Source organism: Brachyhypopomus gauderio, chromosome 7 (genome assembly GCF_052324685.1).
Source record: "Brachyhypopomus gauderio isolate BG-103 chromosome 7, BGAUD_0.2, whole genome shotgun sequence".
In the NCBI taxonomy this organism is placed as follows: domain Eukaryota; kingdom Metazoa; phylum Chordata; class Actinopteri; order Gymnotiformes; family Hypopomidae; genus Brachyhypopomus; species Brachyhypopomus gauderio.
This window is the reverse complement of record NC_135217.1, coordinates 12,324,833-12,351,054: the sequence shown is the minus strand read 5'-3', so window position 1 is coordinate 12,351,054 and position 26,222 is coordinate 12,324,833. Positions and strand designations below refer to the sequence as shown.

At 47.2% G+C, this 26,222-nt stretch overlaps 2 protein-coding genes across 5 annotated transcripts in view; both read left to right on the top strand.

Annotated features, from left to right (window-relative positions):
* The window catches only part of atp2a3 (ATPase sarcoplasmic/endoplasmic reticulum Ca2+ transporting 3), a 48,595-nt gene extending 28,474 nt beyond the window's left edge, over nucleotides 1-20,121 (top strand). The window contains exons 9-22 of one of the 2 annotated variants that reach the window (XM_077011774.1): nucleotides 3,733-3,821; nucleotides 3,925-4,027; nucleotides 6,892-7,023; nucleotides 11,242-11,364; nucleotides 11,509-11,727; nucleotides 11,873-12,208; nucleotides 13,245-13,465; nucleotides 13,748-13,950; nucleotides 14,076-14,161; nucleotides 14,644-14,777; nucleotides 15,808-15,925; nucleotides 16,115-16,232; nucleotides 16,397-16,427; nucleotides 16,635-20,121. In XM_077011774.1, the coding sequence (XP_076867889.1) occupies nucleotides 3,733-3,821; nucleotides 3,925-4,027; nucleotides 6,892-7,023; nucleotides 11,242-11,364; nucleotides 11,509-11,727; nucleotides 11,873-12,208; nucleotides 13,245-13,465; nucleotides 13,748-13,950; nucleotides 14,076-14,161; nucleotides 14,644-14,777; nucleotides 15,808-15,925; nucleotides 16,115-16,232; nucleotides 16,397-16,401 (1,887 nt within the window). In that variant the 3' untranslated portion in view covers nucleotides 16,402-16,427; nucleotides 16,635-20,121. The remainder of the gene's footprint in view (nucleotides 1-3,732; nucleotides 3,822-3,924; nucleotides 4,028-6,891; nucleotides 7,024-11,241; nucleotides 11,365-11,508; nucleotides 11,728-11,872; nucleotides 12,209-13,244; nucleotides 13,466-13,747; nucleotides 13,951-14,075; nucleotides 14,162-14,643; nucleotides 14,778-15,807; nucleotides 15,926-16,114; nucleotides 16,233-16,396; nucleotides 16,428-16,634) is intronic. The other variant, XM_077011773.1, reaches the window with a different exon arrangement.
* Nucleotides 20,122-22,944: 2,823 nt separating this feature from the next.
* camkk1a (calcium/calmodulin-dependent protein kinase kinase 1, alpha a) overlaps nucleotides 22,945-26,222 on the top strand; it is a 54,227-nt gene continuing 50,949 nt past the window's right edge. Inside the window, exon 1 of one of the 3 annotated variants that reach the window (XM_077011776.1) lies at nucleotides 22,945-23,407. The gene's annotated coding sequence lies outside the window, so the exon portion shown is untranslated. The remainder of the gene's footprint in view (nucleotides 23,408-26,222) is intronic. The other 2 variants (XM_077011775.1, XM_077011778.1) reach the window with 2 other exon arrangements.

The following is a 26,222-nucleotide window of genomic DNA, read 5'->3' as shown; positions in this document are numbered from 1 at the left end:
TCCCTTTCCTTGTGCTTCTTGTGTGACCTTAATGGCTTCAATAGGAAAAACCTCTCGATTACATTTTTAATGATGTTTGGTTGGTGAGATGCTTTGCGTTTGTGCGTAATTCATAGTCATGTAGGAGCAAATGTTGTCTGACTATTGTAATTGGAGAGAGAGAGAGAGCTTGCCACAGGCCTCCATGTGTTTAACAGCAGGGAGTTCCCTGTGTACGAAAGCTGATTAATCTCCCTCAAGTGCTGGGAACCTTCCGGAAAGAGGCCCACTGCTCGGATGTAAATATTGACCCAAGTCGACCTCCTGATACTGCCAGAGCAACATAGTTCCAGCACTGACCGCCCCGACACTAATGCATCCCACCCATGGATGGGTGTGTGTGTGTGTGTGTGTGTGTGTGTGTGTGTGTGTGTGTGTGTGTGTGTGTGTGTGTGTGTGTGTGCGTGTGCGTGTGCGTGCTTAGAACATATCATGTTAAATGAATAATCAGCTCTTTTATGAGGAAGCTCGCTCATTTTGGTGCGAGACAGGTGTCTGGTGTCAGCACTGCTGTCATTTGTAGTCAGATTGCTGAAGTGATTAGGATTAGATTAAGTGGAGTCTCTGAAGTGATTAGGATTAGATTAAGTGGAGTCTCTGAAGTGATTCCCCATGGTTACCAGGAAGCAGGTGTTCCCACTGAGGTGTGGGTCTGTCTAGCATAAGTGCTCTCCTGTCCTTATCTCACCTCTTCCATGTTGTCAAGGTTACAACGATGTCTGGCACTCAACCACACATGTGCACACAAATATGAACACACACACCCCTGTGATGAGTGGCAACTAAGGTCATCGTTTGGATGTGTGTGTGCCCTTTGTATTCATTTCTCTGTGTACTCACTCTGTGTGTATTAGCATTAATTGACTATTAGCTCAAATGAGGTTAAGACGAGTCGTAAATCAAAGCAAGTGTCCCCTGGGCTGGAGATCACCAAGAAGTCAGTGTGTCTGTGCATTTGCTGCCCTGTGTACAGCTGTTCCGCTGGGCTCCCTTTCCCACACTCCCTCTGTCCTCTCTCCGTGTCCTCCTTCCTGACCCCAGGGTACACGGGCATTCTTTCACTCCCTTCTCTCCTGCTATTTTTGTCCCTTTAGTCTTGTGTTCCTGCTGCCTTGCGGCTTGCTCTGCTGGCCACGGGAAAGCCCAAGGATGAAACAAAGAGGCATTTTCCAGCAATGTGTGTCATGATTGTGTGCAGTTAACTTTCAAATGACATTTATGTTCACGTTGATGGTGTCTGTGTGGGGGGCACGTCAGCATTAGCACTTTTGGCAGTGCGTCTGTATTTCTTTGTCTGCGGCTGTTTGTGGTAACAGTAGTGCACACATTTCAAACGAAGTCTCGTTTCAGAATGGACGGCTGATGGCTAATTCAGTCATCACCTCCCATCACCTCTCCAGTCTGGGAGCCAGCACACCCTCCTCTTCCTCCTCCTCTTCCCCTTCTGACGTGCTCCCTGCACTACCATTCACCTCCTCAGATAAGACACTGGGATGGACAAATGATCTTTGTGGATTGGATACATGCAATATCAGAGTACCTCAGTGGAGTAACCAGGTCCTCAAGAGTCGGTTGAATAATATCAAAGCCACGAGGCGTTCTCCCAGTCATCAGACGCCCAGCAGGGGCGTTCATAAAATTCCCACAATGCCTGAGGCACTCCACTCAAGATCAAGAATCAGCCAGCTTGAACAAGCAGAGGTGAACCAAACATGGGGATGTAGATGATATGCAGAAAACAGCACTGGTAATAGAGCTAGCTGTCCGGTCTGGCAGACACCTCCAACAGGAGGAATATGCGACCTCAGCAGTGACTTCAAGAATGACCTCAGTGCCGCTCCAGAAGATCACCACCCAAACCCGGCACCTAACAGGAATCTGGTAGAATGCCCAAGTGTGCGGGAACCCACTGGAAGGGCGAGACAGGAATGTTTTTGTGTGCGCGCACACACACACCAGTCGGCTTTAAAACCAGTTCCAGAGTTCTTTAGGAATGAAGAACATCACAAAGAGCTGAAGGTGCTGACTTGGCATTCGTTCAAGCTTCTGTCCAATCAGGCGTCTGCGTTTGAAAAACGACTCTGATCCAGGGAGGCCCCACCTTGCAACTTACAGACCTTTAAAGATGTGCCCTTGTGTTCTTGGCATCAGATAACAAAGGACACCAAGTTGGCATCGTTGGGGCCTTGTGGAAGGCCCTTAATATTTAACTGCTCAAGTTGTACTTGGCCCCTTTTGATAAACGCGTCAGCTAAATGCCGTAAATGTCCTAAGCTGGTGGTTTTAATGCTGTGTGTGTGTGTGTGTTGCAAGTTCTGCTGGTATGTGCGGCATCATGTGTTGGTAGTATAGTGTGTTTGTGGGTAGTATTTGTGTTTGTGTCGTTTTCTTGCTTGTGTCTTGTGTCGTGTTTTCTGGAGCATGTATGAATGGAAAGTTTTGTCCCTGCAAAATGTCCTCTTCCCCTTTTAGTGGAGCGAACTCAGTAATGCTGTCATTTCAGGGACAGTGGGGCAGAACCGAGCCGGGCTCCTCTGTGCGGAGCCTTACAAATTAGTGCAGTTAAAGCTTAGCTGGTAGTAAAGATTGTGTGTGTGTGAGACAGAGCCAAGCTTTCAGGTACTAAGGGACACTGAGTTTAACTGCTTGGCTCCTTCATTAATTCTGCAATCAGGCTACTTTAATTGATCCTTTTTAATAGAGAAACAAAGGGGCACTCCTGATCTGTGCGTGCGTGTGCGCGTGTGCGCGCGTGTGTGTGTGTGTGTGTTGGAATGTCCTTTAAGTCACCTCTTACTACTTTTGTCAGCATGGCAGTGGGAGCATCTTTAGGAGCAGGTTCCTGTTGCCTGGAGGTGGTTTGTGGGGACTGAAGGGAGGCCTTTTTTCTCTCTTTTTTCCCACCAAAATGTCGTGCTCTATTTTTTTTACCCATCTGTGTTGAGGCATCCCAGGAACAGTCAGCACTTTCAGCGCTTTTCACCCAAAGGCGGGTTCACAGGTACTCTCTCTCTCTATGGGGAATTTCCAGATCTCGGAGTTGCTTAGCTCCGCCTCTGCTCTCTCCAGCTCCGCCTCTGCTCTCTCCAGCTCCGCCTCTGCTCTCCATTGCTCCGCCTCTCCTCAGAAACATGTCTGAGTCTTCCATAGTCAGAAACATAAGTCGCTGGACCTTGGTGGTGGCTTAAGCGGTCACACTCAGATGAGGGAAGTGGCCACTGGGAGTGGGAGTGGCCACTGGGAGTGGGAGTGGCCACCGGTAGGAATCCCATGCTGTCGCCATTCTCCGCAGGTTTACACCCTGTTCTCCTTCCGTAAATGTTATGAAACAGTTCCCAAAACAAACATTGTGTGTGTGTGTGTGTGTGTGTGTGTGTGTGTGTGTGTGTGTGTACATTTGTACACATACATGCCAGGCCAGTGAACTTGAGAGCACTCAGTTCCTGGAAAAGGATGACTTCTTCACTCCACTACTTCTGATTGGTCGGTGCTTGAGGGGAAACCCCAACTGAATAGTTTTCTTTCTTTTTTTTGTCCTTTTCTTTATTCAGGGTTTCCCATGTTTTAGCAAGGGACGTTTGTACTCTCATTTTCATTTTTATTGTATGCATGTTTAATATAGCCCAAATACAAAATAGAACTATATATTTATTGAACTATTGTTCCATCTCTCCTTTATTTCTTTTGTTACAGATGTTTGTGGTGGATAAGGCTGATGATGCCACATGTTCTCTTCATGAATTCACCATCACTGGCTCAACCTATGCTCCAGAAGGACAAGTGTAAGCACACGCGCACACACACACACACACACACACACACGGTGCAGGTGAGAACCAGGCTGGTCCTCTTTTTGGTCCTTTAGTGTCTCTGTCTGTGTCTCAGGCTGAAGGATGACCAGCCTGTACAGTGTGGGGACTATGACGGTCTTCTGGAGCTGGCCACTATCTGCTCCATGTGCAACGACTCCTCCCTGGACTACAACGAGGTTAGCTGTGTGTGTGTGTGTGTGTGTGTGTGTGTGTACTTTTTTTATATGTAAAATGCTTTTTCCAGAAAAAAGGTGAACTGCGTTTTAACTGTTTGATCATCTTCTACAACTTCTGTATAGTTGTTGAGTTTAGGACTAGGCTTGGAAACTTCAGCACACGTGTGTGTGCATACGTGCATGTGAGTGTGCACACGTGCATGTGTGTGTGTGTTTTAAGTGCTCACTCATCTCTCTGGGAATTGGCTCTCCTCTGCTCTTCATAAGCAATAATTATCCCTGTGTTTTTCTTCATGTAATCAAACTCAAACATACTGTCCAACTGCTCATTAATGCAAAGTAGAATCAGCCAATCACATAGCAGCAACTCAATGCATTTAGACTTGTAGACATGGCCAAGACGATCTGCTGCATTTCAAACTGAGCATCAGAATGGAGAAGAAAGGTGATTTAAGTGACTTTGAACGTGGCATGGTTGTTGGTGCCAGACGGGCTGGTCTGAATATTTCAGAAATTGCTGATCAACTGGGATTTTCACGCACAACGCTAGTGTTTACAGAGAATGGTCCGAAAACGAGAAAATATCCAGTGTGCAGCAGTTCTGTGTGCGCAAATACCTTGTTGATGCCAGAGGTCAGAGGAGAATGGCCAGACTGGTTCAAGCTGATAGAAATGGTTACAGTCGTTACAACTGAGGCATGTAGAAGAGCATCTCTGAAGGCACAACACGTCAAATCTTGAGGCAGATGGGCTACAGCAACAGAAGACTACACCTAGTGTAGGGCTGGACAATATGGGCAAAATTTATATCACGATATAGTTATTAATTTCGGTCAATACAATATCATTCCGATATTGATATGAACAATATAAAAGCCATAGAAAACTGCCAAGAATGCCCACAACAGATGTCTGTACCTACAAATGTCTGAAAAATGAATGTCAAGTATATGAAACCTCCTCCTATAAAACTGCATTTACTTTAGAAATAAAAATAGTACAAATAAATCATCATCAACGTTTTAGTTGTATTTAGCCTTCATATATGAACAAGCATGACATCACTGTCAAATAAACTCGTTGGCTTTGTCAATATTAATATTTTCGATAGCCAAACCTCACCACAGAATACTCCTTTTATCAACTATTTCATCTGCTTTATTCAGTTCAGTCACATTTGTATTGCGGTCAGCAGTATTCCTTTTGCAGCTAGTACGTCTCACGTTGGAACCAAACTGTAACTAGCATAGCCTGTTGTTGCTGAGCACTGGCTGCGTGAACGTGGTTTACATCATCAATCACTGAATGCAATTAACTAACGGCACAGCCCAACATTGTAATGTTGTAAATAGCGTTTATTGAAATATTGAAAATATGTTTAAAAATCAGATCACCGTTATTGAAACATTTTCTATCGCTATATATATGGATATTGAATTATTGTCCAGTCCTAACCGGGTGCCACTCATGTCACTCCTGAGGCTACAATTCACACAGGACAACCAAAATTGGCCAGTAGAAGATTGGAAAAATGTTGCCTGGTCTGATGAGTCTTAATTTCTGCTGCGATATTCAAATGGTAGGGTCAGAATTTGGCATCAACAACATGAAAGCATGGATCCATCCTGCCTTGTATCAACAGTTCAGGCCAGGAGGTGGTGGTGCAATGGTGTGGGGGATATTTTCCTGGCACACTTTGGACCCATTAGTACCAATTGATTATCGTGTGAACACCACAGCCTACCTATATATTGTTGCTGACCATGTCCATCCCTTTATGAGCACAGAGTACCCATCTTCTGATGGTTACTTCCAGCAGGATAACGCGCCATGTCATAAAGCACAAATCATCTCAGACTGGTTTCTTGAACACGACAATGAGTTCATTGTACTCGAATGACCTCCACAGTCACCAGATCTCAATCCAATAGAGCACCTTTGGGATGTGGTGGAACGGGAGATTTGCATCATGGATGTGCAGCCGACAAATCTGCAGCAACTGTGTGATGTTATCACGTCAATATGGACCAGACTCTCTCAGGAATGTTTCCAGTTCCTTGTTGAATCTATGCCACAAAGGATTAAGGCAGTTCTGAAGGTAAAAGGGGGTCAAACCCAGTACTAGCAAGGTGTAGCTAATAAAGTGGCTGGTGAGTGTACATACACTGCACAATGCCTCCATTCCACATGGCCAAGGTATTAATGTCTGTGGGCATCCACTCACCACCTCCGCCCACTCTCCACCTGTCCCTCAAACATTTTGCTCGTTTCACTCAGTCACACAACATTGCATCATTCTGATCGTCGTGTCAACCTGGTCCGACTGCAGCTCGGCTGACTGTATGTGGCCCAACTGCACCTCTAGGTTTGGTTCCTCAGCCCCAATCTAGGTCGCCTGGCGCAGCAGGCCTTGCACCAGAGCTACATCCTGACCTGTTAGCTGCGCAGAAGCTTTGGGAGCTTGGGGCTTGTTTGAACATGTTATCTGATCTGGAAACAGCCCTTTCGGTCCTGATGGCTTGTCGAATGAAGTCCCAAATACTCAGCTACTGAGCTGGGATCAGAGAGAGGCTCATTGGCTTAGTAGGGATGGAAAAAAGAGCTCACTCTTCACCTCTCAATCCAAATCTCTCCACTTCATTTCCACTCCTCATTTACATCCAAGATGTCTGGGGACATCTGCTTTCCCATCTGAAGCCCTGGTTATATAGCCCTGGTTCTGAAGCCCTGGTTATATAGCCCTGGTTCTGAAGCCCTGGTTATATAGCCCTGGTTCTGAAGCCCTGTGTCTTTTTGTTTTCTTTTTTTTTCTATGTGCATCTATGTGTGTATAAATTTGCGTGTGTATCTGTGTACACACACAGGCTAAAGGAGTCTACGAGAAGGTGGGGGAAGCCACAGAAACTGCACTCACCACCCTGGTGGAGAAGATGAACGTCTTCAGGACGGACGTGTCCAACCTCAGCAAGGTGGAGAGGGCAGGAGCGTGCAACTCGGTAAGGCCTGCGAGCGGGACAGAGCCACAGTCGGATGGAGAAAGACGGAGACAGGCGGACGGAGACAGGCGGACGGAGACAGGCGGACGGAGACAGGCGGACGGAGACAGGCGGACGGAGACAGGCGGACGGAGACAGGCGGACGGACGGAGACAGACAGGCGGACGGACGGAGACAGACAGGCGGACGGACGGAGACAGACAGGCGGACGGACGGAGACAGACAGGCGGACGGACGGACGGACGGAGACAGACAGGCGGACGGACGGAGACAGACAGGCGGACGGACGGAGACAGACAGGCGGACGGACGGAGACGGACAGACAGGCGGACGGACGGAGACGGACAGACAGGCGGACGGACGGAGACGGACAGACAGGCGGACGGACGGAGACGGACAGGCGGACAGAGATGGACGGAGACGGACGGACAGAGACGGACGGACGGACAGAGACGGACAGGCGGACGGAGACAGACGGACGGACGGACGGACGGACAGAGACGGACAGGCGGACGGAGACAGACGGACGGACGGACGGACGGACGGACGGACGGACGGAGACGGACGGACGGAGACGGACGGACGGACGGAGACGGACGGAGACGGACGGACGGACGGAGACGGACGGACGGGCGGACGGAGACGGACGGGCGGACGGAGACGGACGGGCGGACGGAGACGGACGGGCGGACGGAGACGGACGGGCGGACGGGGACGGACGGACGGGGACGGAGACGGACGGGCGGACGGGGACGGAGACAGACGGGCGGACGGGGACGGAGACAGACGGGCGGACGGGGACGGAGACAGACGGGCGGACGGGGACGGAGACAGACGGGCGGACGGGGACGGACGGACGGGCGGACGGAGACGGGCGGACGGACGGGCGGACGGAGACAGACGGACAGAGACAGACGGACGGGCGGACGGAGACAGACAGACAGACGGGTAAGAGTGTGGGAGGATAAGGTAGCTGCAGTGGTAAGAGAGAAGACAGGAGCCACTACATAAAAGGGAGGGAAGTAGAGGAGGACAACCAGAGGAAATGACATCACAGACACTTAGGGATTCTGCACTCTAGTGGACCTGAGCCATTTTCCAACTGTATGTGCCTGTCTAAAGGCAGAATGCCCATCAACGCTTTGATGGTGCCTCTCTATAAAACTGAAGATCCGATTTAGGAGATGTGTGTTAAAAGCCTGGGTTACATGTTGAAAGGCCCGGAAAGCAATAAACAGTCTAATTAGCCTTCAGTTGTCAGTTCCAGGGTTCGTCTGTACACAGCTGTGATGCTGAATCTGTAGGTGTGTGGACTGAGAGGCAGCTGAAGCTCTCGGCTGGTGGAGAGAGCAGAGGCCCCGCTTTGGTTTTCCAGCACTTTCTTTCATCCGTGCTACCTTACTGTGTACCACACTCTGCAGGTCATGCGAATATGAAATATGTGATGCCTTCAAAGAGTGTGGTTTCTTAATTTGGTGTACTGATACAGACCTGTAAAGGGAGGGAAAGAGAGAGACAGAGACCGACGGACACTGCTGGAGACAGTTTTAGTGCGGTCCATCTCTCTTCCCGCCTCCTCTTGTTCTTTCTCGTGGAAAACCGAGGGGGCCCTCTCCGAAGGAAGAGCCAACGTCCAGAGGCGCTCTTGGTTTTCCGCTGACCTCTCCAAACGCCGGCCCCCTCCTCTGAGGGAAGAGCTGCTGAGGGGAAAAAAACCACGCAGCCTCTCTGTGACACAGGCAGCTAAGACAGAGCATAATATTTAGACAAGCCGGTGAGTTTATGAAGAGGTTAGCTAAACTCCGCGCTCGAATTCATGGCTCAGGGACAGGAACCGACAGGAGCGAGCGGTTTTCCCTTTCGGACGCGTTTTTTCTTGCCGTCGGGCTCTCTAGCTGAGATGGAGATGGATGGGAAGACTCTGAAAGCAGGGTCAGACCGTCCTGACGTCACAGGCGGGACTGCGCAGGCTGGGTGATTGGTCAGGGCTGAGGATTGCTTTATTGTCCTGCTTGCGTGTTTGGGGAAAAAAGTCGTGCTTTGCGTGGTGTCTCTTATCCGGACATCTCTCGAGGACCCGAAGGAGACTCACAGCCGCTTCCCTCAGTAGCCACAACCAAATTGCTTACTGCTTCTGCCCCCTAGTGTTAGAAAAGGCACATTTCGCTGCAAAGGCACATGACGCTGCAAAAGGCAGCCTTAAAATATTGCAGGCATACGTAGTCTGAGCTGAATTATAAGTCCTGTATAAAGGAACTCAGGACTTTCCCGGGTGTCTAGTTGTTACAGTTCATATAGCTCCAGTCTCTGGGACGGTAAGAGCAAGACCTCCAACCAACACCTCTGATTTCATCATTAATGAGGAAATCCTGTCAGGTCTTAACAAGTCTGCTATGAGAATTCCAGTGCCTAAGAAGCCTGATTTCTGTTAGAATTAAAGTCTGTCAACACCTGATACTTAAACCCTCCTCAGCCTTAGTTTAGATGCCCATAAGGTAGTCCAGAACTCCATCAGTCTACTGATACATATCAGCTCATATAGATCCCTAATAATTACCTCAGGTGGGCATCTGTCAGATGTCCTTCAGTTATGGAAAACTGTGAACACATGAAATACATACACTTCATTATTTCAGATGCCCATTAGTCTTTCTTGCATAGCTTGTACCCTGTGTGTCACATAGCAAGTCATATATATATATATATATATATATATATATATATATATATATATATATATATATATATATATATATATATATATATATATATTCATATACACATATATACATATATACACATATACACATATATATATATATATATATATATATACACATATACACATATACACATATATATATATCCTTTATACAGGACTTATAATTCAGCTCAGACTACGTATGCCTGCAATATTTTAAGGCTGCCTTTTGCAGCGTCATGTGTCTTTGCAGCGAAATGTGCCTTTTCTAACACTCTCAGCTCCAGGTCGTTAGGACTCATTTGCTGTGACACTGGCCCTGCTCACTGCTAGGTCACTGGCATGCTAAGACACGTGTGTGACTTGTATATGAAAGTTCAGCATATCTATATTATATATATATATATTCATATACACATATATACATATATACACATATACACACACATATATATATATATATATATATATATATATATATATATATATATATATATATATATATATATATATATATATATATATATATATATATATATATATATATATATACACATAGATATGCTGAACTTTCATATACAAGTCACACACGTGTCTTAGCATGCCAGTGACCTAGCAGTGAGCAGGGCCAGTGTCACAGCAAATGAGTCCTAACGACCTGGAGCTGAGAGTCTGAAGAGCTGGTGATCACCTTCCAGAGAGGAGGGTGAAGCCCTGTGGAGTGAACAGACTCCAGTTCACTGGAGCAGCTGTCTCCTCTCAGAAACGCAATGACAACTCCTGATTCTGCCTGACCCATCTCCAAAAGGTTGGTAGTCCTGAGAAGGGACAAGTGAGTCGTTTGTGTCTTCCGTGTCTATGAGGGCAGTCTTGCACACGGTGGACAGACTGGTCGAGGACAACAACTCTTGAGTAAAGGGAAATCTGGAGGGCAGGCGAACACTCAAAACCCAACCGACCAATTCCACCTGACCACGCGGATACTGCATAGATAACAGTTATACATCAGTACTTCAGAATAGCAGCACTTCAGAACATTGGACAATGCAGATATTACGCCTGATGTCTTTGACAGAAACTTGTGTCGTGGCTGAGGTGTGTGTGTTTTTTGTTTGGGTTCCTGTTAGGCTGCAGCTATAGCGTTACATATTGGATGGCTGAGGGTGGCGGTGGTTCCGGGCAACATGCTGAATTCAGTCTCCTACGCTTGTCATGCTGTTGTTGAGCTGAGAAGGCTTGAACAGCACCTCAGGGCCAACGTGTGTGTGTGTGTGTGTGTGTGTGTGTGTGTGTGTGTGTGTGTGTGTGTGTGTGTGTGTGTGTGTGTGTGGGAGACCACCTGGGCTTGGCAGGTGGGCATATCCAAGCCTTTCTGCAAGTCACCCCCAAACCACAGCTGTGAATGACAACTAGCCGTTAATGACGCACTGTAGTTCACCCCATTATTCACTCCCCCCTCCCCCTCTCTCCCCCCTCCCCCTCCCCCGTCCTACTTTTGTTCCCTGCCCCAACCTCAGGTAATCAGGCAGCTCATGAAGAAGGAGTTCACTCTGGAGTTTTCTCGAGACAGGAAGTCCATGTCTGTGTTCTGCATGCCCACCAAAACTCTACCAGACTCCCAGAGCAAGATGTTCGTTAAGGTACAGGCCCACAGCACCGAGCTTCAAACCAGCGCTCAACCGCTAGCACCAAAATTGCACCAAAATGACAGTATTTTCTTCCCTTGCTGATTTCTGCTCCTGCTCCTCTTCTCTGGTCCTGTCCCCGCTCCGCCCCCATGGCAGGGTGCTCCGGAGAGCGTGATCGACCGGTGCACATCGGTGCGGGTGGGCTCCAGGAAGGTCCCGCTGACGCAGGCCGTGAAGGAGGAGCTGATGAGCACCATCCGAGACTGGGGCACGGGACGGGACACGCTACGATGTCTCGCACTGGCCACGCGGGACTCGCCGCCACGCGCGCTGGACATGGACCTGGAGAACTCGGTCAAGTTCGCCGAGTACGAGGTGAAGGGCGTGGCCGTGTGTACTTTACTGTGGTTTTGTGTTTAAGGGCACTTAAACTTGCATCCGTGAAGATTTAGCTTTTAAATTGTAAAATAATAAATATTGTATATTGTGTGTGTGTGTGTGTGTGCGTGTGTGCGTGTAGTCTGATCTCACATTTGTCGGCTGCGTGGGCATGCTGGATCCGCCCAGGAAGGAGGTGATTGGCTCTGTGAGGCTGTGCAAGGAGGCAGGCATCCGCGTCATCATGATCACGGGCGACAACAAGGGCACGGCCGTGGCCATCTGCCGTCGCGTCGGCGTCTTCGGCGAGGACGAGTGCGTGGAGGACAAGGCGTACACGGGCCGCGAGTTCGACGACCTGCCGCCCGACACCCAGCGCGAGGCCGTCAAACGTGCTCGCTGCTTCGCCCGCGTGGAGCCCGCCCACAAGTCCAAGATCGTCGCTTACCTGCAGTCCTTCGACGAGATCACTGCCATGGTAAGGGCGGAGCTTAGGAGGAGCCCCTCCCCCTCCCCGTCTGTCAGTGGGGGTTCTGTATCGGCTAAACGTGAGCAGTGTAAATCTTATAAGTGGATCTCTGACTGAAGCTCCTGACCCAGTGCTCCAAGAAGGATTCTGAGTAGATATTTGTCTATTGTTACTGTAATGAGACATTTTTCACTTGTTTTCACCTATTAGACTTTTTAAGTAGGCTGAGGAGACACCACAAGGGGGAGCTGTTAGTCAGGGCCCTTTGTAAGGATACTTTGCATCAGTGACATTGCATGTCTGCATGTTTTTCACAAACTGAAAGAATTTTTTTCTTTTGTGGCATTGGTGAGTTTTATATCCCTGTGAATGAATGAACAAAGCTGAAAGAGAACCTTGGTTACTTCTCTGAAAACTATGAAAGACTTTTCTGGAATGCTCCAGGAATGCTGCAGTGCCTCAGTGACTGCTGTTCCCAGCATGCCTCAGTGCCTACAGTTCCCAGCAGGCTTTGCTGTCGCACAGACAGACAGAATTGGCTTTAGAGCTGCAGTTCCGCAACAGAAACTATCAGACCATGTCATCTTTCTCTCTGTGTGTCTCCCTGTACCACTGGCGCCTTCCTGCCTGACAGCCTGTGTGTGTGTGTGTGTTCTAGAGTAGAAAGAGAATGTGATAAGATGCTTTTGTAGTGTTCTGTGGATCCCATGATGAAAAATACAGATTGATCAGCTTTAGTTACTAAGGTTAAGAATACGTTCAGGTTTAGATATAGCTTTATGTTTAATACAGTAATATAAAAGGTCCCACACAGCACGCACATACATGGGTACAGAGGCTCCTGTCTGTGAACATGCTTTGATTGACTTTGATTCAAAGGTCTGAAAAGTCTATTTTGTCCCTCAGATCCAGTGTTGTGTCCTGTTCTCTCCAGTGTTGTGTCCTGTTCTCTCCAGTGTTGTGTCCTGTGTATTTCCTTTTGCTGTTTAATTTATGTCTTTCATACATCAGCTACCTTGTAATCACATCCACCTCCTCCTTCTAGACTGGTGATGGGGTGAACGACGCCCCCGCCCTGAAGAAGGCAGAGATCGGCATCGCCATGGGCTCCGGCACCGCTGTTGCCAAGTCGGCGTCGGAGATGGTGCTGTCGGACGACAACTTCTCCACCATCGTGGCTGCGGTGGAGGAGGGCCGCGCCATCTACAACAACATGAAGCAGTTCATCCGTTACCTCATCTCCTCCAACGTGGGCGAGGTGGTCTGGTACGAACCTGCACACCAGAGCCACCTGAGCCTTGAACTTCACCTAAACTGCACTGCTGAACTCAAACTCTGACACACAAACTCCAGAAATCCAATATATAGCAATTTAAACGGTTGTAGGAGTAATGTTTTGATATAGGATGGTAATCTTAACCAAAACTACAGTCAGTTGGGTAAAAAACGCGGTTGGACATTTTCCTGTGGTCCTTCTCCGCATGTTGTCAGAGTGGGAGGCGTGGCCTGTGTTCACGTTCTGCCCCGCCCCTCCTCCTTTCTCTACAGCATCTTCCTCACGGCCATCTTGGGCCTGCCCGAGGCGCTCATCCCCGTTCAGCTGCTGTGGGTGAACCTGGTGACGGACGGCCTGCCCGCCACTGCCCTGGGCTTCAACCCCCCCGACCTGGACATCATGGACAAGCCCCCACGCAACCCCAAGGAGCCCCTCATCTCCGGCTGGCTCTTCTTCCGCTACCTGGCCATTGGTGGTGAGCAGCGGGGGTGGGGGGGTAGTTTGAGGCTTAATGGCTGTACGGCTCGTTGCTAGCGTGGTGTGATATCCTGGATAGCAAACAAGTTTGTGAACTTGTTGTTGTGTTGTGACCTTCTTTAGGGTATGTGGGACTGGGCACTGTTGGTGCTGCTACCTGGTGGTACTTATTTGATGAGCAGGGTCCACAGGTGTCATTCAACCAGTTGGTGAGTGGGGAGGGGTGGGTACATTCACAGTATTCATCATTGTTTTGGGCAAATTCCAGCATTTTTCTGCCATTGGGTCCTTATCTGCCATAAGGTTCTAATGAAAAAACTGCATGACTTTAAAATGAACAGACATGTTGGTAGTATTTTCCTTTTTGAGATAAGTTCCCCTACCGGGTTGGTCAGCCATGACCACAAAACCGAGCACAACCAAACAGAATGACTATATAGTACATCCGGGGTCATAGGTTTCACCTCCAGGTTGAAGGTGTCTCTGTGTCTGTGGTTTTATCAGAGTTCTTGATCACCTGGTTCTGGTGTGCTAGCTGTTTAAACTGAAACAAAAAATATTAAAATAATAATAATAACAACAGGCTGTTAACTGTTTGTTCTAAGTGCCTGAGACGTAGCCCTATCTCACACATCAGAGACCCTGCCTCCTCTCTAACCCCCCCACCCCCCTGGTTGTTGCTATGATACAGAGGCACTTCATGCAGTGTACGGCAGAGAATCCCATGTTCCAGGGCATCGAGTGTGAGGTGTTTGAGTCACGCTACCCTACAACCATGGCCCTCTCCGTGCTGGTCACCATAGAGATGTTCAACGCACTCAACAGGTGGGTGATGCTGCCGGTAGACCTGCAACAAAGGACTGATCCTGTCAGCAGAGTTCAGTGATACACACACACACACACACACACACTCATTAATAGATCATTCTAATGAATACTTTTCTTGTTGCAATGGCAGTGATAAGTGTAATAACTGTATATTATAAATTTGCCACATTTAAATGAGACATCTCTTAAATCATCATCATTAGTGGCTGTATCTTTGCAGAACTGCAGAATAAATTGCTTCTCCAAAACCACAAGTAAACACAGACAAGCCTAAACACAGAGAGGAAGCAAACACTGAAGTGCAAAAGTCTTTATTAACCTTTTAAAGGAGGTGAACTATTACAGAATAGCCAATCGATATTTTTACTGTTGATGTGAGCTCTTGTGGTGTGACCGCTCTGCCCTGCTGGTCTCTAGGCCCCTCCCCTTTCAGCGCCACTGCTCTGCATGGATAGACCTGCTGGTCTCTAGGCCCCTCCCCTTTCAGCTCCGCTGCTCTGCATGGATAGACCTGCTGGTCTCTAGGCCCCTCCCCTTTCAGTGCCACTGCTCTGCATGGACTGACCTGATGGTCTGTAGGCCCCTCCCCTTTCAGCACCACTGGGCATTCTGGGTCGTGCCCTCATTACTCCTGTCTTGCCATCATCAATAGCCTTGACTATTTTTCATGCCAAGATGCAACAAGTGTGATTGGATACTGCCCTCTGGAGGCGTGTCCAATGTAGTGCATTCTGTCCAACAAGAACAGCGTGTGCCTTGTGCATTAGCAAGAGGTCATTTATTAAAGAAAATGTCCGACTACCGACTACTTCTCATAATTGGTATAGTCTGTGTTGACTTAATTGTAGCCGCCTTGGTTGCCATAGACACCACACTGACTCAAACTTGGAACACTTTTGATTGGAGGCTTTACTAGACTTGTCACACTGTATTTGCACCTTTATTTTATTCACAGCATTGTGTTTCTAAAGGCATAACGGAGGTGCGCGTGTGCGTGATTTCTCCTGTCATTTCTTTGTCCCTTCAGCCTCTCAGAGAACCAGTCCCTGGTGAGGATGCCTCCATGGGTGAATATCTGGCTTCTAGGAGCCATCATTCTCTCCCTGTCTCTGCACTTCCTCATCCTCTATGTGGAGCCCCTGCCAGTAAGTGTACACACACACACACACACACACTTCTAGTATTCTCTTTAAAACACACAGACTTATGCTGGCTTTGCTTTGGTGTTTAATAGAGTCAGCTGTGTACAGTACAGTACCCTGTCGGTCCAGGGTTGTACCGGCCCTCTTTAAAATCTTCTCCCTGACACCCCCCCCCCCCCCCCTCGTTCTCAGCTGATCTTTCAGGTGACCCCTCTGCGCTGGTCCCAGTGGATGGTTGTGCTGAAGATCTCCATTCCTGTGATCCTTCTGGACGAGGCTCTCAAATACATCTCCCGGCACCATTTAGAAGGTACGGCAAGCTGATGGGGACAGAGAATTCACCTCATTGGTCACTCCTGTGACCCACCCTCTACACCTGTACCAACTCTTTAATCCACTCAGTGGTTATTCTGTATTTCTCTCTCCCTTTCTCTCTCTCTCTCTCCTTTTATTCTCTCTTATCTTTTGCTGCAGCCTAACTCTCTCCTCCCGTCTCTGTGAAAAGGTACTCTCACTTTACTTCCAGGCCTGCTCTCTCTCTCTCTCTCCCTCCTTCTCTCTCTCTGTCTTCCATGCTCTAGCACTCTTGCACTCTCCCCTTCCCTCCTCCACTTCCTCTCTCCGTATCCTTTTCACCTCTGGCGTGCGTATTCTTGTAGAGAACTGCTTAAACTCTTCAAACAGTTTGTCTTTTTGTTTGCTTGTTCTCTAGGTGAAGAGGAGGAGAGGTATATGAAGAGTCGGCAGCTGAAATTCTAGGACAACTCTTGCTTCAGCGCACACACACACACACACCTCTCCCCCTCCCCTTTCCTTTATGCTTCTCAGACACCACTCACACACTCCTCTTCGCTCTTTGCCTCTAAAATATCTTACCTGCATGTCCAGCCACCACTAGAAACGAGCAGGGCTTGTTTGCGTGTGCGTGTGTGTTTCTGTGTATGTGTGTTTGAGAAACAGCGAAGGTTATTTAGGGGTTCTTTTTGCTTCTTGGCTTTTGCTCATTTGCTGTAGATACGAGTGCAATAACTGGAGCTTAAGGGAGGCCAGAGAGGGGAGATCAGGGTTCAAAGGTCACAAGCTGGGTGTTTTCAAGGTCTTCTCGAGGAAGACATGCAAACCACCGGACAGTTCACTCAGTCATAGAAGAGGGTGCGTTTGGGGGCGGGGCCATTTGTGGTCTCGCACTTTGTTTCTCACTCTCTCTTGCTTCACCTTCTCTTTTCTTCATTTCAGTCGACTCCAGGCTCTGAGATGTTTCCAAAGCCATTTAGATATAGACGGCCAACTTATTTTTTATCCAGGAGGGGATGCTAGTGGTGCTAGTGTCTATACCACACTGTTTCAGTTTGGGCTAGACATTTTATTTTTTTAAAAACTGCTTAAGGCTAAAGAATATGTCCAATGAATGTGTAGGTTTGTGCTGATGATGTTTACACATAAGTACACAGTTTTGGGGACTTGCGAAACTGTTGTAACTGTATCACTGCTCCGCGTGGCTCTCCGGAAGATGGGGGTGAAGTGCTCTGTAGTGATTGGCTGCTTTCGGAGTTCTGCTGTTCAATCAACGCAGAACATCTCGGAAAATGTGCAGTCTAAATGCTCCTGTCACACGGTATCACTCTCCCTCTCTCCGCAATTGTGCCAATTTCACGGGAACACTAGTTAACAGCAGCTGCTGGGAAAACAACTCCAGCACAAGGCAGCTTAAAAATGTCCTTCACTCCGATATTAACGTGCGGCTGTTTACCAGATGAATAAAGGGTGATGGTGAGGGGCAAGGTGAGGAGCAAAACAGGGACAGGGACTCTGGACAAGTCCAAATGGTTCAGCATCAAGCACACACTCCCGGCACCCTCCATCAACACTTCTGCTTCGCTACCTGAAGCTTTTAATGCTAAGATTTAATGCTATTTCTGCATGCACAGGCACGCACACACACACACACACACACACACACACACACACACACACACACACACACACACACACACACACACACACACACACACACACACGTCCGGAGGAGAGCCTGTCTCCGAGTTCCACAGGCACGCATTCAAATGACCAACACACCCACATTTAAATTACACCACGAGGTATCTTACATGAATGTTCTTTCGCTTCTCCTCTGTGCGAATGTCCCTCCTCCTCTTGCTCCAGTGGCTAGCCTGCTTGACCTGCCCCCCACTTCCCCCCACCCCTTCTGTTTACTATGTTCCCTTTTATTTGAGCCCCCCCCCCCCCCCCCCCTTTGTACCACAGAGGCCATTTTCTTCTCTTTTTCTTTCGTTTTTGTTTCGGTATCAAGTTCCACTCAGCCAGAATTCGTTTTCCTGAATGTCGTCTCTGGGTCTCAAGACTGCAGTGGGGCGTGTAGGATGGCCACCGTGACCGTTGACGGGATTCGTCACCACCAGTGCTTTGGCAATCTTGATGAACCTGGCAACTTGTTTATTTTTAAATAATAGTAGTAATAATAATGTGTTTGAACGAACCCAGGTGGTTTAGGTTGTTCTTTTTGCTGTTAAGAAGGGTATAAATTTCCCTCACTCTCTGTTGATGTGGGCCAGTGTGTGTGTTTGTATGTGTATGAGGAATTGGTAGACCAGCTAATTCTGTGGCATATGTGTCACTATGTTGACCTTGGGAATATTGGGAGATGTAGTCTAAAACCTGTCCTGTATCTGTCCAGTTCTGAAGCACTTGTCGTCGTGACAGATCCTCTGTGTCAGCGTCACCACAGAGGGCCACCCGCTTGAGTGAGATGTACAGCTTGCAGTGCGTTGGCGGCCATTTTGATGTCAGTAACAGACAGTCTGTCGGTGTGATCATTTCAGCTTACAGCATGTGTAATATATGTGCTCATAACGGTTCTGAGAAGAATCCCTGTGCGCTCCTCACACCGGACCAGAACATCATGAGTGGCTTCATGCCTTGTTTGAACTGCACAGCTGTGACATCAGAAATCTCGTTCCTAATGAAATGACCACAGTAACTTACTGACATACGGCAATAAGGCCTCCCTCCCTCACCAAAACCACTGGCAGTCCAAGCAACAAAAAATGTGGGCTCGTACAGCCTTGCTAATTACTACTGATCTCTTGAAATCTGTACAGGAAAAAAAGAATAAGATTGCATGAAACCTTGTTACTGTAATTAATAACCTATACAGTATGTAATATTTAATTTTTTTTTTTTAATAAGCACTCACTTAAATGAAACTTATTCACCAACAGCTAAAGAACTGAGAGTGAACCCTTTTTAAGACCATGGGAAAAGAGGAATAGCAGTGGTTATTAATTTAATATTACTGTTTGTTTTTAAAGATTGTTGGAGATATTGTGTCTTTTACTAATATTTGGGGGTTGGAACACTGTAAAATAAAAACAAGAATCATGCTAATAACATTGAGCATTTTTACAGTTATTGTAATTTGGTTTGATCATATCTATCTGAACACTTCCCCCCCCTCCCCTTTAAATCCAGACCCTAGTCACTTCCCCTAGCCTACAGGGATTGATGTCTGTCATTTTGAAATGGTACACCATCTTTGAAAATAAGCTATAGCCTAAAATAAAAGAAAGAAAAAAAGCAACATGCTACTATATTCACTGAGGAATCAGCCAATGTCATGTTCACCAGTGTGTTGCTCTGAGGTTTGCCCACTACTGCAACATGGATTTACCAAACAGAAAAAGGCAAGGAAGGGTGAGTAGGGTCTGATTTGAGATTGGATTGTGGTTTACACAAAGAAATGTAAAGATGAACGCTGGGTAATGAAGTTATTTGTCTGTAAATTTTGAAGGGCTTGGGGTAGGTACAGTGGCTCCAGAGGCACAAGACTGCAACTGTGCATCAGCGTACACTGTAATCTATTTATTACTCGCTTGTTGATTCACTAATTGGTTAATTATCAAGTCACCTGATTTCTCTGCTATATATAGGGGCTAAGATTCCCAAGCCTTCATACGTCGATCCACATATTTAACTATCCCAGAAAGTATCCAGAGTAGCTTCACGTTTCATGGCCCTGGTGCGTCCGTTACACCCGCTGCTTGCACGGTCGTGTAGTCCCTGGAGCCTTGTACCCGCTACTGAGAATGGACTCTGCATTGCCTTGGTAACATTAATTGTGGATACATAATTTTATATATATAAAAAACATGGAAAATAAAGATTATTTATCTTGTTATTTATTTGACGTGTACGTGTGTTGTGCAGTGGCGGAAAACGTGGTGTCGATGACTAGAGCCCTTACAACTTCTAGTGACTTATTACAGGTGCAATACTTATTTAAGACCAGAAGGTGGAGATGAAGGACTATTTTTAGGGCCTTCGACGTCGGTAACCTGATTCGATCTATTAGCCCGTTATCACCGACATAATTCTGTTATGCGTAAAGTTCAACATTCATGTATTGTGTTTTACAGGATTTTAAAATGTCAGAATCTGGCATAATGACTCGAGATTAAAATAAACATATAACGAAATTCATTCCGTTTATATATAAACATAAATGTTGAGACTGCATAAAACGTAAATGTTTGCACTGTACATCGCTGTGTTGTGTGGTTGCGTGTCAAATGATTTTGACACCATTTCTGACCCTGTGTAAAGGCGCACTGCCTCCATCTATACTGTAAGCGCTGTTTAACGGGCGTAGCAAAGCGCTCGTCCTTTTGAAGGAAGGCGTGTTTCAACAAGGCCTACAAGCCAATATTTTTCTTCCGCCGAATCAGATAAACACAGTAATCATGTGGCAGGATTCATCATTGGCTCATGTCAAGGCGACTGTACATGTCCCGTGAAGTTCCGCCTCGTCTGAACGTTATAGAGGAACTCACGACGATTCGAGTCGACGCGTCGAAGGTTCGCGCCTGATTTCCACCTGCCTGTCACGCGCGTAATTGGCGCCAGTCGGTTCGCACGCGCACCCGATACTGCACAATCATGCCCAAATTAAGAGCGAAGCCGAGGTGAAAGTGGGCTCGCGCTGAGCGGAATGGACCTCGCGCTGTCACTGAATTACTATTACATACTATAAAGCATTCTCCAGAGAGAAGCTTTTATTTGAAACCCTGTCCAATTTCCATATTAATTTCCCCATTCTAGGCGAATGTGCCCCAGAATGCTCAGTGACAATTATTTACAGCTTAATATATGACAGAGAGATTCGCCCCCATGACAACGATGCTTTTTGTGATTCTCGGTGACAAAACCTTAATAAGAGTAAGACTTCCACACCTCGTCCCGTCTTCATATTTCAAAGCTACTCCCCAAGGACACATGACACATTGAAGTCGCACACTTGCATGAAAGAATGTTAGATTTCAGTCGCAAACCCGCGTACGATGGGCCTTCACTTACAGACACCTGAAATTAAGCCGTGAAGCAGCCTACAAGGGATCGCGTGGGCCACACGTACATCTTTCTGCGTGTGCTTGTGTGCATGTTGCACAATGTGAAGTTACAAGGTGGTGCAACCTTGTTAAAAGTGATTATTTAAATGGGGCGTTGCCGCGCGTGCACAAACACGCTCGCTCACACGCACCCTGTACCCTACGGGTCCCTGCATAGCCTGCTGGGTCTGCTCTCGTGGGAATGAGAGCGGAAGGAAAGTTCTATCGTTACTGTCGGCGAGGGATCGTTAGTTCCGCTCGCTGATACCTTCCTCCCCCTCCAGGCCTACAGAGACTGAACCTGACTGATTGTCCTCATGAGATCCAATCAGAGGAGGCACACACGGCACAGACAGCGGCAGGAGCCTAACTCCCACCCCACCCCTCTCCCAATGGGTGTATATTTCCGTCTGTCTTTCTTTTAACCTGCCTGTCAGTCCTTCCAGCTATCTTTATCAACCAGAACTTCTGTCTTCTGCTGCTTGCTTTCTGGTTTTGTTGTGCTACTATCAACTCTTCAGCTGAACCTGCAGGACGCAAAACCTGAAGGACATCAGCTCTCCAAATGCTTCCGCATCCTTTTCCTAGGACCATGATTTCAGCATAACTGCATGTCAGAGATTATATTTCAAGCACAACAGATCAAGGGCAGCTATACTTACTATATAAGTAGTATCCATTTCACACAATATACAACTTCACAAAAAACTACATTCACTTCCTTTAGACTGAAAACATTCATCCTGGCCTTCAGAAATGTGTTATACAAGTTCTTATAAAGTCTTGTCCTGTCTTATAAAGTGTTGTTTTGGCTCCATGGTCAGTGTGATCTGGGAGGAAGCATAACTGTCACCAGAGAACAGCACTGGCTCCTCTACCGCTCTTAATCCCCAGCGGACAGACCTAAACCTGTCAAACTGCTCCAAAGTGTGTTGTGTAGCTAGAGGTAAAGTTCAGACAGTTCTGACAGCCCACCAATTCTCTCTGTTTCTCTCTCTCCCCAGTATTGTCTTTCTCTATTTCACACTCTTTCCTTCTTCTTCCTCTCTCTCTCAACCCTCCGTCCACAGCTGTATGAAAATACTGATATTATTAAAACATGATTTGTAATAAATGAGCCTGCGTGCTCATACTCCACACACAGGTCACTGCTAAGCAACTAAGGTGCATGACTGACTGAAACCTTTACCTCAGAGGATCTGACCCCATGAATCACGAGACCTTCACCCAAGAAGATCTGACACTTTACAGCTTCAGGGCATCATTATCACCACTTTTTAAACGTGACTTAGCCTACTTATTCACAAGTTCATGAACTCAAAGTCTTAGATTATATGTCAGGACTCATTACTCACCTAGTTATGTAAACGCAATTTGATGACCTTTCAGGGGAGCGAGCACACACGGACTTCTCTTTACTTCTCAAAAGTTCATGTTTGAACGAACGTCAAACTGACAGAATAACGATTAATGAACGATGTGTTGAAAGCGTTACATGTAACAGACAGGCAATACTTTCGTTTTAAAGAAACCGCGCTAGCAAGCCGACAGTTATCAAAACAGGACGGGCTTTAGGACCCAACGTGAGAAAAGAAAGGAAAATGTTTTACGGAGCATGGAAGTTCCACACTGTAAATCGCGCGCTGTCACAGCGCTTGATCGGCCAGGCTATTTCATAACCACTCTTTAATACGCGTCTGTGCGCTAACTTTTCATACAGTAAGAGCCGCTAACACGAGCACGTGCCCGTGGCAAAACCGAGAGTGAATTTGGCGAAGGCGCGTGGTCGATGCTCGGCAGCAGTGCGGAAGGGAGTGAGAGGGAGACACATTTCTGCCTTTACACCGAATCACAAGGGACCTGGAGTGGAAGCGACACAAATAACGCGGGGGTGGTTCACGTCAATATTAAACCAGGGCGTCTGATCGAATACATACACTCTTAACCAGCCCTTCACAAGCCGTTGAGCAACGTTTTACAACACTAACGTTCAAAGCTGATCCCGGATTTGGTCCAACAAGCTTCCCGACTCGATGCGCTTTTGTAGACTCGATCACACAGGATCCAGGACGGCTTGAAATTGGTGAGTAAAACTTTTTAAATATATATTGCAGCGAAATCGGAACTGTATTTAGGCCCGTGCTCAGCCTGACCTCTTTGCAAATAATTCATCCAAGACTCTTCAAACCTGTCATTGGCAAATGCAGCGACTTGGCCGTTATCCGTGTTCACCTTTCACAGTTAGGCTGGATGTTGATGGGCGAGCCAGACGACCGCAGGTGTGACCGGAGGAGCTTTTACTAGTGATCTGTGTCACCACGACCTCGGGACACATGACACTCTGGTCCTGGAGTAAAACACTTTCTGCTTGCTACTTTGTGCCAAAGAACGACTCGTTATACTGAATTTCATCATGTTCAAGATTAAAGGATTTTAGTGAGCCAACTCGTTGATTAAATGTAACATATTTAACTTGTCTCTGGGATTACATAGATATCGATGCAATATTGTGATAAATAACGCACATTGCACCTGTTGGTTACAACACACACACACACACACACACACACACACACACACACACACACACACACACACACAGTCATATTCTTCTGTCTCCATTCTCATGTCTCTTAATGTCTTGCGAGTGTATTGATAATGTGCTTGAAAGATGTCTCTGCATCATACAGCCTGACAAAACTGCTGTAGTTTTCTCACAGAAAATAGAAAGACATAGAAAAACATGGAATACACAAACAAGTGTCAAACTCTTAGGAATGTTCACTTCCTTTTGCCTTTGACAAGAATGCGAATTGCAACAAAACTGTCATGGTATGAAGGTATGGAGTATACGCATTGTTACATTTTGGCCATTGATTTATTATTATTTCTTATCTCCCGAGAAGCCTGTACGTTGGTGCACTTTTACAATAGAATGTTAAAATGTAAAAAACCATGTTTTGGAGGAAGTCTTCATCAGGAACACCTTGTTGTCCTGGTCCTCAGTGGCTCATCCAGATACTTTGAGATGTCCTTTTTTTTGGTCTGATCATCTTTGAGGCCCTGAGCCCACTGCCTTGCAGCACACGTACGTGTCTTGCGTAAGTGCTCCAGGCATCGAAACCTCGGTGTGGAGAGGGGGCGGAGCGACTGGCACCCCGGGCCCGGTTCTGTCCCACTTCCTCTGTGCCTTTCCGTAATTCTGTCGCATTAGAGACTCTTGGCGACAGCGCTTGCCCACTCCTGGTGGGTGTGACTGAGTGTGTGGAGGGCTTTCTGAATGTGTGTGTGTGTGTGTGTGTGTGTGTGTGTGTGTGTGTGTGTGTGTGTGGACTGTAATCTATTAGCCAGAACGAAATTGTGCAGAATGCAGTTCGCTGGTCAATGACTCAGACACATTGGTGATAGGAGTGTGTTCTTTTTGCGACTGGTGCATGTGCAAGGCTTCTATTAAAACCCTTCATAGGGGTGTGCTGTATGTCCATAGAACTACTGCAGAGCAATTCATAAAGAAAATGAATATATTAGTCATGGGGGAGGCAAAGGCAGATAACATTTGTTCTTGATTGATTGGCTCATTGGCTGCCATGCTTTCCTGGCTGTGGCTCCAGGCCTATCTCATCAGAAGTTGCAGGTCCTCCATCACTGGCACCACACTGACAGTGGCGTCTCATTTGATGTCTTGCTTATTGTTTCTCCGTGTGCTGCCGCCTGCTTGTTTCCGAGCCTTGCTGAGCAGCTTCCGGAATATTCCGATATAGAGTGAGGGTGAACTGCAGTGGCGTTGGGCTGCTCTCCTTCTGACTCAGCAAGAATAGATGCTGGAGGCGTCTCTAGTAATGAGTCTCCATTACACACGCGCACACACACACACACACACACACACACACACACACACACACACACACACACACACACACACACACACACACACACACACACACACACACACACACACACACACACACACACACACACACACAGCCTCTTCCTCACTTTCACTGGTTTCAGTACTCTCACTGTATATTGTCACAACTGTTTCTTCATGCCTGAACAGAGTGCCCTGAAATGAACAGAATTTCACTACTTCTGTCAGACTGAGAAAGACGCGTGTTTGGGGGGGAGACGTAACAGTTATTGACAAAAGGAGCGCACCGTGTCATCTTGAGCTGCGATGGTGTGATGGAGGAGGAGGGGAGAGAGGCTTCCGATGGGCCGGGACCCCTCTGCGGAGGAGAGAAATACCGCCTCATTACGAACAAACACATCGCAGGCGTTTTTGGACATCAAGCCAAAATTCTCAATGAACACTTCCCACCCAGTGAACATATGGAGAAACGCTGCCATGGAAAGCTTTCTTTTGGGGGGGGGGGGGGGGGGATCCCATATGTCACATTTTCCTCCAGCCCCCAGGACATGGAATTACCAGGCACGCGCTGCGATGTCATGTTCTCTCTCTGCAGTGTGTGCGAGTGGCTTTTCCCTGCAGCTTACGTGTTCACTTTAGCCTTGTGGATCAGGGCTGCCTCTTCATCAGAACATGTAAAGCGTCGCACTAATTACATGGTGTAATAGGTGGTGTAGAGTGGCGTGCAGGAATGGAGCTTGTTATTATCACCGTCACGCTAGCTGTGTTTGTGGGAGTGTGTGTGTGTGTGTGTGTGTGTGTGTGTAGGCGTTTGTGTGTAGGGGTGTGTGTAGGGCTGTGCGAATGCTATAATTTTTGACGAGGGCGAACTAGTAAACGGTTTATTTTTCATAGTTATAATGGGTTTATGGTTTTTTTGGTTTGATTAATATGGTTGTCACATGACGTAGGGTCTTTTATTGTGGGTCCAACTCTTCAGTACTGCTGAACATCAGTCACAGCGCTTACATAAAAGACTAACAGCAGTTTG